Genomic DNA, 12,349 nt, shown 5'->3' on the forward strand with positions numbered 1-12,349 from the left:
ACTGATAATAAATGTCAAGTGACATTTTTCATTTTTAAATTGACAAATCATTTATTTTACTGATAGCGTATTACTAAGAAGCTGTCATATTTTCTTATCCTAATGATTGACTTTATGACTTGGCATTTTTCCTGATTCGTTTCTTTTCATCCACAACAATTACTTGTTGGTCCTTGAAGTACTGCCGATATTCTTCTAGTTTCTTTAAGTTCAACTCTGAAACCAGTATAGTTTATTTAGTACAGATTTTATCTTAGTGTTAATTACAAATCAGATGATCACATTGCAGAATCACTTACCATTCATCTCCGCCAGTGACATGGCTTTCCCTCCGTATTCCTGAGGCACTATTTCCTTTGGTATTACTTGGAAGAGTGGCTCCAAATTTGAATGCAACTGTGTCTAAAGACAAGGAGAAGATGTTTCTTCATTAACTTGTGTTTTTATTATGTGCTGGAGAAATGTATCCTATATTTGAAACTTGGGTTAATTATTGTCGAGAATATAGAGGCTGGGTAAGGTTAGAAATCCAAGCTCCCTGAAGGCAATTTTACACGACTCTCTTAAAACTCATCTTCAAACCTAAGGCCCAGTGCTTGGTAGAACATTTGCTTAAAGATATTAGAAATAATTATTTGCAGAGTGTTATCAATCCACAAACAAAATGACACATTTATACTCACCATGTCGAAAACCGCTGACCGAAACAAAGGTTTAAAGATCTTGAAAACTTTGTGGATGAACGAATTCGCGTTGATGTAGTGAATCATCTTTAAAAGAATTGAAGATGCGTTCTGCAACATACAGTACATATGTTTATTAGAGTTTTCTTCTTGTACTTCTCAAAGAAAAGCGTTGTAAATGGTGCTAGGTTATTCAATTGATTAATGTGTATTTCCTAATTTATTGTCAGTGTTATGAGCTTAAATATGTAAATTACTAATAATAAAACTAGTAACATTCACAAGTCTAGCCTTACGCAATGTGTGTCACGACTATGATGACAGTTTTCCGTTCACATAATTGCTAACACAATTCAAATATTTAAATATTTCAGCCCCACAACGATCTTCAGTCGACAAAATTGATGAAGGCTTTTCACACAGAGCTCAAAATATCACACTATTTAGGTTACGTTAACAAATTCCCAGTATGAACCGGAAAATTTACTTGATTGTTACATTCAAGTAAAAATAAATGATAAATTAATATTGCAGACAATTTAGTCTTCTTTCTTTCTTTTTACAAATTTACAACATTTTCTCAATGTAATGATTTTGAAAAGTTGGATCTTAATTATTGCAGTCTAAACCATCATTGTAAGAAACAAATTGGAAGAAAGGACTTAAAATTGTAATTTGTAAATACAGCTGGTACAAAACTATATACAGAAATGTATTGTTCACTGCCATTGAACTATCATGTTCTGATATTTGGCAGTGGTCTTGTTATTTGTTCATCAGAGATGGTACATTTCCAACAAGGGTATTAAACAGTATAACATAATCATCCCGTACCTGGGAGTAGTGCATGTTGTTCTTGGCGTGTTTGAAGGGAATTCTCGGGAAATGAGAAGTTGTGAAATTGTCGGTATCACAAACCACGACCAAGCCAGGAACAGTGCCATTTTCTAACTGGAAGACCTCCATTGTCATCGTCATATACTTGATTAATGCAATGAAATTGTAGTTTGTAGGGTCTGGATCAACTATGCGGGTCCACAAGATCCGGTTCCCTTCCGGATCACTTAGGGGTAGGAATGCTACTTGACTGTAATTAACATACAGTTGTCAATGTCATGTAGCATAGAGTATAATCTGATATTCCCCAAAAACATTAATTTTTTAATCCTATAAACAGATGCAATACAAAGAACGTTGAGTATGGAATGGCTATACAATTTAAGCGGAAGAGAATTAAGTGCAAAAACTTTTTTCTCTCAAAACCAATCACCACATTGTTAGATGAAAGAAAATACCAGAGCATTGTTTGTCACTTTATCGAATTCCCCTAGTGATTCTTCACTTATAAACTGGATCATCTATAAAAGGCAATCTAGGAGATATTTTGGAAGTTAAATCTGTTTGTTCTTAATTTTTTGTCTCGTCATAGTACGAATAAGTAAAGATATTATTAACACATAACTATTAAGTAAACAGGTTATTACACTATAATTTAAATGCATTTGGTTTGGTTCTGTGTTGAAAACAGTACATGAATTCAAGAAATATAAAATACACGTTTTGACAGTTTTTGTTTCAAGTTTTAGTTTTTATATTAAATCTAGTCTAGCACCTTACTAGATTTTCCTGCTTGATGGAGGACTTTGCTCCCTTGAAAAGAGTAGGTAATTAATTGTCTAGAATTTTCTGTACATCGATGTACTACTCTTACAAACAAACAAATATTTGTACCTACACAGCTTTAGCAATGTCCTGGATCTCCTCAGACAGGGGGTCCCGGTCGGAGAAGAAGTCGGTGTACTTAGTCCGACAGGTGTAGTAGAGGTCTATGGTGTTCTTTGTGGTGTCCAGGTCCCACCGACAGGCTTGCAGAAACAGCACGATCGTTAGATCTGGAATTGGATATTGGTCTAACAGGATCGTCAATTAAGTGAGAACTGAAAGTAATACATTAGATTTCTCTACCATGAGCTTTTGTGATAGTTCCTTAGTTGACAATCAGGTAAACAGCACTATGTGGATTTTTAGTAGTTCAAATTATCACTACTAGAGGCCAGTGTGTATCATCGTGTAGTGAAGCAGCTGTTTGGCACTTGGTAACACAGACTGGTAGTTGAACGCAAAGTGTGATCGCTCGTTCTAACATGTGTGTGACAGTTAAAGGGTTAAAGTTACTTGAGAAATTAGTCAGTCACTGTTTATTTCGATTGTGGAACCATCGTAACAGCATAGTAATAGCGCTGGAATCGTTCTGCTTAACCTTTCATTGCAGTGGAACTCTCTGTTCGATTTGTGATTCGGGATTTCTTCAGTTCAGTCAGCTCAAGTTACAAAAACCGAAAGTCAGATGTATTTCAGTTATTAACCTAATAAATATTTCAAATTTATCATTAAAAAATGTCTTATATTTCAGTTTATTTTTCTTCCTTATTTTAAAAATAACTTTTTCTCATGAAATAGAATAATAGAATTAACTAAATGAAGTCTAATAGAGATGTTGACAAAATGTCTTTTACCATTCTTTACTGAAAAAAGTCTATGAAAACTGATAAAAAGGCCAATTAAAAGCATAATGTTACTTAGAAGATGATCATTTTTAGTAACAATGCCAGATGGTTGTGTACTCTAATAATTATAGCTAAGGATTATATCATTTTAGGACACAACAAGTTAAATAATATTTTTCTAATAATAAGATAATGCTGCTCTTTTGTGTCAAATTAAACATTTCATCACTAACCCGGTACAGGAGGTAGGTGGGGTTGACTTTTGATCCATATCTGGACATCTTGTATGTCTTCTGCCTTGAGTTCTGGATTCTTCTTGAACTCATCTTCTAGCGTGACCTTGAACATTCTTGGATGTGAAGCACAGCTTGTCTGCAAAACTTGTCATTATTTTCTGTTATATTGTCAGTCTTGCGTGTAAAATGAGAACTAAGTAAAAATTGAAACTTTATATATATATATATATATATATATCTTATATATATAAAAATCTTGAGTCACGATGTATGTTGCCAATAAACTCCAAAACGACTGAACCAATTTCATTCAAATTTCACATGTATCCGTAATTTAGTCTAACTTAGAAGATAGGATAGTTATTATCTGAATTATTCGCTTATGTCGTGAATATAAACGAATAAAATGAAGAAAAGTTTTCAAAGCGCCTGCACATTATGACCTGCAATTACGAGATAGATACGTATATTAAACAGTGAAACACTATTTGAAGGCGCTAAGTTATGATGTATAATTGTCTAAACTAAATTTTTGGTTGAACTTAAAGGTTGAGTGGTAGACCACTTTGTAATAAAATACATTATGCATGTACAATACATTTTTGACATATTTTCTTGATCGTGACATCAAGGTAAAATCTACATCGGGGTTGGAAATATAATTTACTTCAACCAGAAATGCTCATACGCGGGCAAAACTTACGAAAAGCGTGCGAAGCCGCGGGAAACAGCTAATATATATATATATATGCCAAATCCCTTACATATAAGAGTCACCGGGTATTGATTCATTATCAACCATGGAGGTACAGAAAAGCCATTAGCCAGCCACGTCTTAACACAACCAAAATTTACTAAAACCTATCACACCATTAAAGGTATAGAAAAGTGAAAGAAAATTCTAAAGTAAATCTAAACCGACTCGAATTGAAGAAAAGTGAAACTTCCTACCAATTAGTACTACAAACAAGACATTCAAGAGGTCTAAATTTAAGATAAAAATTAAGATGTCTTCCTACTCATCTCCAAATTTTTCCGTTCTTAATCATGTTTATCTATTGTGTTTATGTATTATATTTATTTTTCTTACTTAAGTCTATACTTTCTTCAATTAAAATTTTTTTGTAAATATTTATACACTTATTTGTCTGGAGAAGTGTACTTAGTTACACAGAAATGTATAAACGTTTAAATTTGATAAAAATGATATATAACACTATACAAGATTTAGACTTACCGTGAGTATTTTGTAAAGGATTCAATGAACCTCTTGCAAGAAGACCTAAACTGGTGTGCCACTTCAGGAGAATATTAGTAGCACTTGTTAGCCACACATTTGAACAAAGGAAGAAATATCTGCATTTTATTGTTAGATTACAAAACAGTGTTATCTTTCTCTAGTATAAATAAATATTATTCAAATGAAAGGTTTATGATGACACACTCTGATTACAAAAATAAATACCAGCATTTTTATAATATAAACCAGTATATAATAAGTATGAATCATAGGTTACGGATTTGAACTCAAGAGGCATTTAATTAACATATATTACAGTATACAAATATTTTGTCAATTGATTATCATATTTTAGTTTGTTTAAGCAATTGTTTTATATATACAAGGTAAGCACTGTAGTTAAATTGAATAATCCCTCTCATCATTAATGTACGCTCTCTGATCTTGTTTCTTAGATGACATTACAAAATTTAAAGGTGCAATTCTGATATTATAATATTGTAATTTAGAATAATATCATCATGTCTAACACAATCACTATATTTGTTTGCTCAGGACACATAAGAGGACACATTTGTCCTGTTTTCGTGTATTTCTATTTGATAAATTGTGTATTTTAGTTTATCAATTTTTAATTTTTAACACTGGAATAATGTTTATCTTCAGATCACAAATACATGAACCACCTAAAGGAAAATAATTGTATTGTAATATAGTTTTTATTTATAATACATGTTTACTATGTTCATGACAATGTCTATTGTACACTTGTGTATTTAATGACAATAAAGCTTCTTGATTCTTCTTGAACATTGCCTGAGGAAGGGCAAATGTTACAAGAACATCTGTAAAAAGCTTTATCTATAGCAGTTATAGTGATCTCTCCCTTTTTGAAAGCCAAATTGAGATAAATTCAAAACACAATTCATTTTAGTTTTCCTAAAATTAATTTGGTCATTAACCTGGTTTTTCCTAAAAATCTTATTTGGTCATATATTAATATTTCAAATAGTTTGACAAAACTGGAATTACAGATATTGGTCGGCAATTGTCTGACTTATCTTGAGAACCTTTCCGGAGTCTGGAATACTTCATAAATTATTGTAGAAATAACAGGGTATTCTGTATTATAAGAACATGCTTTTTTTATATTATTATACATATAATAAATTTCAAGGCTATAAGAATAACTTATCTTTTAGTTACATTGATTACATTGTCAGGTAATAAAAATACTAATTGAAATGCTTCATGTGTAATAGAGATATTCTGGGCAACTCATGATGTAGAGTAGAAGTAGGTTTAGACCACAGAGGCACAGATCACGTGTAGGGACCTGCTGTTTACCAACATTGTATAAGACCCCATTTGCACGTGGAGTGTGTGCCCTTGAGTGTTGAGTACGTAAACAGTGTTGCCTGTGAGAAAAGAATAAATCCCACTGCAGCACAGAATCCCTTTTTTGTTTACTCATTGAAATTATAGTATTCTAAAACTTTATTGAATTAGCATTCTTAAAATTAAATAATGTTTGAGACAAATTGTTTACCTGAATAAAAGAAATTTGACTTAAGAAGATCCATCCCTACATGTAATCTAATTTTCTCTTCGTGGATCAAATCTGGATCCCCAAGGCCCCTTCGCTGTCGGCTGATAGTATAGTGAAGCATTTACATATCTCGTATTATTATAATTAAAAGTTTTGGTTTATATTTCTGGAATTTGAATGTTCCAACAAAGTCTGTCTATACTTCATTGGATTCATGGTGTGTTTATATCTTTTGATTTGTGTCACGTAATATTTTAACTTTGAAATTAAAATATCATACATTCGCGCACTGTCCTGTAAATTATAAGGTTGTTCTCGACTTTATTTGACCCATATAGTTTCATCAGATATATGCAAGATGTACACATATCCAAAACCCACACGCTTCTCTTGTATTTGGACCCATTGGCAAATTATCATGGAAGATTACGTAATGGTCGAGGTGGTGCCAAAGTCCGTATCACAGGACCATTCCGTGAGTTCTAAGTTTATGAAGTACATTCAAAAGAGAGAATAAATGTTAGACTATCAATATTTATGGAAGAAAAAGTAAATCAAATCAATGTATTATATTTTGGATTCAAATTGTGCCCCTTCATATAACTGATACAACAAACAACATTGTTGTGCTCACTTATTGCATCAATATTTTATGAAGGCTGAAGGAAAATTCAGATACTAACTACTCTTGTTTTTCTTCCAAACTTAGTGATATGATTTTTTTATGTCAATTAGCAAAATTATGTATATTTAATATAAAATCAATAATAATTTACCATCTTTAGGTTCTTAACTTATAGAATAATATCAACCAAATACAAGTATTCTTGAAGTATTGGAAAGATTTAAATTTATTATCACTAGTAAATCAACTAAATATGTTTTAAAGCATTTTTCTCTTCTACCAATACAATATAAACTAACCTGATCTGTGCCAGCAATAATGTGACCCAAATTGACACAAGAACAATAGGCTATTATTTAATGGTGATTGTTTGGAGCTCATAATCATTTTGTACAAATACATGTCTCAAATTTTACTTAGGAGACAATTTTAATTAAAATAAATCAATATTATAACTTTTGTTGGAATGCCTTCTTGATTCAGTGATGAGCATAAGATTCTATCACTAGAAATAACCGCATAAAAGGGTGGGAAGTTTAGCATAGTTCTTGTGAAGTAAAACTCTCAAATTCAAAATATCTTTATTCCAAATTTTATACATTTGTACAGGAATAGTGTCAATGTAAAGTAATACTATTACATAATTAGATATTACTATATATGTATTTTTATATTGGGCAAGGTAAAAGCCCAACGGGAAACGGGACTAAGCGCACATCTTAATTTAACGGTGCCACTAAAAATTCATCAGTGTTATAAAAAGGGTGACTATTTATATATTTTTAGTTTATTTAAAAAAATATAAATTATCTTCTTTTTTTATAGTGTTTGGTAATTTTAATTTAAAAACTGTCCAATTTAGATTGGTTAAAAAAAAAATCCAAATTTTGTCTGTTTGTTAACCAGGGAATAATTTCAAATGTTATAATAGTGATGATGAATTGTGTTGACTTCTGTAGTTGATTCTTGGGTTGCCCTGAAATGTAATATAGTTTGATAAATATACAAACCATAAACAGTCATGATCAACAACAGAATCCCTCACAGAGTCTTCCCACTTAAGTTTGAGCACAATACAAATTGCTTATTTTTGTGCTATTCAAATTTTGTCGAGGTCTGTTGTAGTAATTGGCCCTATAGACAGCAAATCCATAGTCTGTATATGACTGTATTAGGGAGAAGTATATTGTTTTCATTGTCTTAATATTGCAAAAAATTACATTTTTTTTCAAGCAAAAATTTCAGAAGTCAAAACTCCACGTCGTTTCATTCTGTAATCGGATTTTTATATCAAACGTCTAAAAGTATAACAAGAAAGGTATTTAGGCTTCACAATTTTGCACAAAAACATATATTTCAACATGTTTTTTTAATGTTTCTCCGTTCAACCCAAGGGGCACCTTAAAAATTGAGCAACATGTGCCTGACAGGGTACACGATAGTCTGAGATATCTATTGAAAGGTGGAATCAAATTTAACAAACTACCAAGGCAGGCAAACAATAAAAACGCAATAATGAAATGCATAGCAATGTGTACCCAATCAGGCACACGACGCACAATGCAAAAGCCCGGTATGTACCTCGTTGGGTGCACGACACACTGGGTACACAAAAGCCCAGAGTGTACCCGATTAAGTACACAACAGCAGTTGTAAAGATCATGTGTACCCGATGGGGTACACATCGTCGTGAACAATCATGTAAATGCCCTCCACTCTTTTAACTCTTTCACTGCCACACCCAAGAGTCTTTTTACAATGTTTTCTGAAAAATTAAAGAATAAGACTGTTTATTGTAATGAAGCTTACATAAGCATTGATACAAGTCATGTATAAAATATAAAAACTAGAAAATGACATTAACATTTAAAATCTAATTGTTTAACTAAATAGGTTATATCTAGAAACTAACACTTCCACAGTCAAAAATTCCTTTAAAGAATAAAATGGATTTACTAAAAGCCAGGAATCAATTTTTTGTTTAATTTCATTATAAATTTGTCACTTTTATATGATCTGGATGAATAGTGAGTTCAGCTCGTTCACAGCTCAGATCAGAGATCAAGTGGGCATTGCCAGCATTTTAATTGGTAGAAAGCCAAGTGCAAGAATCTCATCTGATGTTAGTCTTGGCCACTATTAGTTGTGTAATAATTCAGACTTGTACTGGTTGTAAAATTAAAAGGCTATGTTGTTTATTACTTTCAAAATATCTTTATTTAAAAGTTGTACAGTTTTAAAATGGTTATATCCAAAAAAGTCTTATCTGTGTAGCGATCAGTTTTTTAGTACAGTTTATCTCCCATATGCCCAGCTATTAGGAGGAAAAAATTAATTTCTATGTAATACTCTAAAGTAAACTTTTTTTAAATTTTTTTTAACTAAGTTGAATTATTGTTGAAATTCAGTTAAGATATAAAATGTTAGGTAATATATAAAGTATATTTTATGTACTGTTTTAAAAGTACTAGTTTTATTTACTCGTAATACATGAGTTATAGTCGATTCCACATTCATCTGCAGTACAGGTTTAATAATGGAGGCATGCCACCACCTTTACCGGAACATAATGTTTAGTGTCATGTGGGTGTGTCAAATGTCCTTATGACCTGTGTGAATACGTTTACGTATATTTTACTACTTTTTATACATAAAACACATGTTCATACAAAATAAGCTTATTTACAATAGTGTAAAAGGAAACATACTGTATACAGTGAAATGAAAACTCATGTGAGTTAAGATTGTAATAGAAACAAAAAAAAATGTTTTTAGGACGGCTTTCGTCAATATCGCTGAAAGTGCTGTTTGAATAACGTGGGTTATGGCCACTCCATACTGCACGATGAACGTGGATTGGTGTATAGATTCTTGCTTGGTGGACACACTAAATAATCTGGTTCAGGTTTATAAAGAATATATATTACTGTAAATATTTTAAAATTATACACAATTTGCAAACTTGTTCAGGGTACACATTTCTTTCTTAATTCACATACTTTCTTCATAAATCTAAAACTAGCTATTTTATGGAGCTGTTTTTGTAAATTTGGTTGTATATTTCCAAGTCGGGGAATAAAAGAATATACTGTATTGAGCACTTCCAGCCATGACAGTCTATGATAATCTGCAAAAAGTGTAATTATCCTGATCCGCTATATTCACATGGGTGTGAGAGTGTTACAGTTAAGCCCAGGAGTTATTAACACGTTTAGCTCCGTATTATTACCATTTTACTATTTTTAATTCAACATCATTGTGTAAAAAGTGCATGAATTCTAAAACCTTGCAGTAACAAATATGATGTATCGGTATTTTGTCTTGAACGTCAACCAACTAAATCGCGTTGAAATGGTTTTTTGATTGTATGATACTGAAATTCATGATTCACCATAACAGAAATTATAAACTCATGCTGACAATATATTCCTATATATTTACAAAGTAAGAGATTATCATAGCACGTGTCACGTAACAGGCTAAGGTTGTTTGAACTTCAAGTCTGTAGCTCATTTCATTCTCAAGCTATCCAGCGGACAGATAGACAGACAGGAAAGAAATTTTTACATCCCTCCGGCAGACAAAAGAGAAATTGGTAAGCCTACTAAGTGATAGGCTACAATGACACTAGGCTACAATGACACTCAGTCAAATTCCGTGATTGGACATGCACCACGTTATATAATTCATTCTTCTTTAAGTACAAATAAAGTTTCATGCAAAATGTAAACTCCATAGATGAAATCTTTCTCGAGATATCTTGTCACATGATGTATTCACATTTTTTTTTTGTTCATTACTAGGTTTCATTGCAGTGTTCAAATATTAAAAGTTCTGTTTAATTAAGGAGGGCACTGTAACGAAAGAGTGCACTGAAATCGGATTTTGTCACCGACTTTTAATATTGATTTTCCGCTCTAATATTTGTTCTCTATGTTACTTAGTCGTAGCTCGTATAAGTGTACTCAGTTTGTTTACAAATATATTTATTCTGCTATTTTCTCATCGCCATCATGGTAACCCATAAGACCAATGTACAAATATTAGATAAAGCTCCCATGGAATGACTTGAACAGTCATCAAACTTAGTGTTGCCTGTGTAGAAATGATGCTTCATGCAAAATTTCAAGCCTATAGGTCTGTTTTTTTTTTCAAAGTACCTTGCTGATAAGACAGACAGAAATGAATAATATTTTTCCAGCCTCGAGTGGTAGGCTTCGTTAATGCTCAGCCAATTAAATTAGTAGGTGGCCTCTCATTTATCTAGTGTATTCGCGGACACATGGTATATTTTTTGGATGAGGCCTTTTTATTTATATTATTATATCTTAATGTATTCAAAAGTTAAACTGTAGTCATATCTAATTTTTCATACTGGCAGAAATATTTCCAAAATTTATGTATTTGCATATTTACACCATATGGTATTTTAATATTAACTGTAACAAATATAATGTGAATATTTATTTGTGGAGTCATCTGATGATGAAATCTTTGGTTTCGAAAGGCCTCGTCCAACATAAAGAACATTGGAAATGTGTTGAACTACTAGTTAGAAGTATTTGTTTTGTAAGATGGAATTAAGCATTATTCTTCAGTATTCATGAGCTACAAATGCTAGACGTATGCCACAGAATAGTTAGGCCAGGTTACGTATGGTGAGGCTTATGCAAGGTATTCATTTATTCAGTAGGTTCACTGCTACAATCATCAAGTCTATTACAGTGGACGGGGCTTTGTACAGAAAAATTATTTCCTCCAGTTTCCAACGTTTTATTTTTACAAACGTATTGGTGCTTATTTAATCATTCCATTATTTTGTCAGTGAAGTAGGAATTGTGTTGAAATTAAGTGCCCTTCCTTATTTAAGTGTGGAATTTTGATGTTTTCATCCTTATTTAGTGTGGAATTTTGATGTTTTCATCCTTATTTAACGTGGAATTTTTATGTCCTTGTATACATTTTATTCCAAATGAAAAACAATGTTTTTTGTTGTGGTTATAATACTTTAAGTTGAATTTTAAAAGAATGTAGGCTAGAGATCAATATGTATAAATATATGAAACAAAGACATTAGTAGGAATAAGTAAAATTATTTTAGAAAACAACAAATTATTTCCTTTTTTTATTAATGTTCTGTTCATAGTTCAAAATATTTGTGTAAAATTTTAATTCATAATGTTGTGTTTATTCATTGCTTTTAATTTGTCTAAATTGAACATTAAAAACACAAGTTGTTAAATTTAAATCAGAAATCACAAACTGCTTATCGTACATGATTGAAAAACTAACCTTGTTTGTTATAAAGAGCATCATCAACATTGTCGAAATTAAATTTAAATTGGCTTCGTACATCGCCATTCATTGAATTAGAAGCTCCATTTAAATCGTGTGTTGCAGACCTGCAGCCTTTGAACTTTTTTATATCTAAAATAAAGTATGGACTCTTTATGTATAACTCAAACATAGTTGTTTGAGTTATAATTAATAGAGTTCACAGAAACCTTCC

General features: G+C 31.6%; 1 protein-coding gene across 2 annotated transcripts; it reads right to left on the reverse strand.

Moving 5' to 3' along the window:
- Window positions 1-72: 72 nt before the first annotated feature.
- On the reverse strand, window positions 73-5,202 carry LOC124366944 (alpha-tocopherol transfer protein-like). Of its 2 annotated transcripts, none has more exons than XM_046823562.1 (7): window positions 4,664-5,202; window positions 3,424-3,570; window positions 2,419-2,575; window positions 1,518-1,770; window positions 684-794; window positions 300-402; window positions 73-216 (listed from the first exon to the last, which is right to left on the reverse strand). In XM_046823562.1, exons 2-7 carry the CDS (start codon window positions 3,536-3,538, stop codon window positions 113-115), a joined length of 843 nt encoding a protein of 280 aa, XP_046679518.1. In that variant the 5' UTR covers window positions 3,539-3,570; window positions 4,664-5,202; the 3' UTR covers window positions 73-112. The 2 variants fall into 2 exon arrangements, with proteins under 2 accessions (XP_046679518.1, XP_046679516.1); XM_046823560.1 differs by having other exon boundaries at window positions 3,424-3,562; window positions 4,664-4,968.
- Window positions 5,203-12,349: the final 7,147 nt, after the last annotated feature.

This window comes from Homalodisca vitripennis, chromosome 7 (assembly GCF_021130785.1).
Source record: "Homalodisca vitripennis isolate AUS2020 chromosome 7, UT_GWSS_2.1, whole genome shotgun sequence".
In the NCBI taxonomy this organism is placed as follows: domain Eukaryota; kingdom Metazoa; phylum Arthropoda; class Insecta; order Hemiptera; family Cicadellidae; genus Homalodisca; species Homalodisca vitripennis.

Bases quoted from the DNA above. Each gene is read 5' to 3' on its own strand.
- LOC124366944 (XM_046823562.1), bottom strand. From the start codon at position 3,538: ATGTTCAAGGTCACGCTAGAAGATGAGTTCAAGAAGAATCCAGAACTC. The intron at 795-1,517 runs GTACGGGATGAT...TGTATGTTGCAG, and splicing joins ACAACATGCACTACTCCCAG to AACGCATCTTCAATTCTTTT. The intron at 217-299 runs GTAAGTGATTCT...TACTGGTTTCAG, and splicing joins GTCACTGGCGGAGATGAATG to AGTTGAACTTAAAGAAACTA.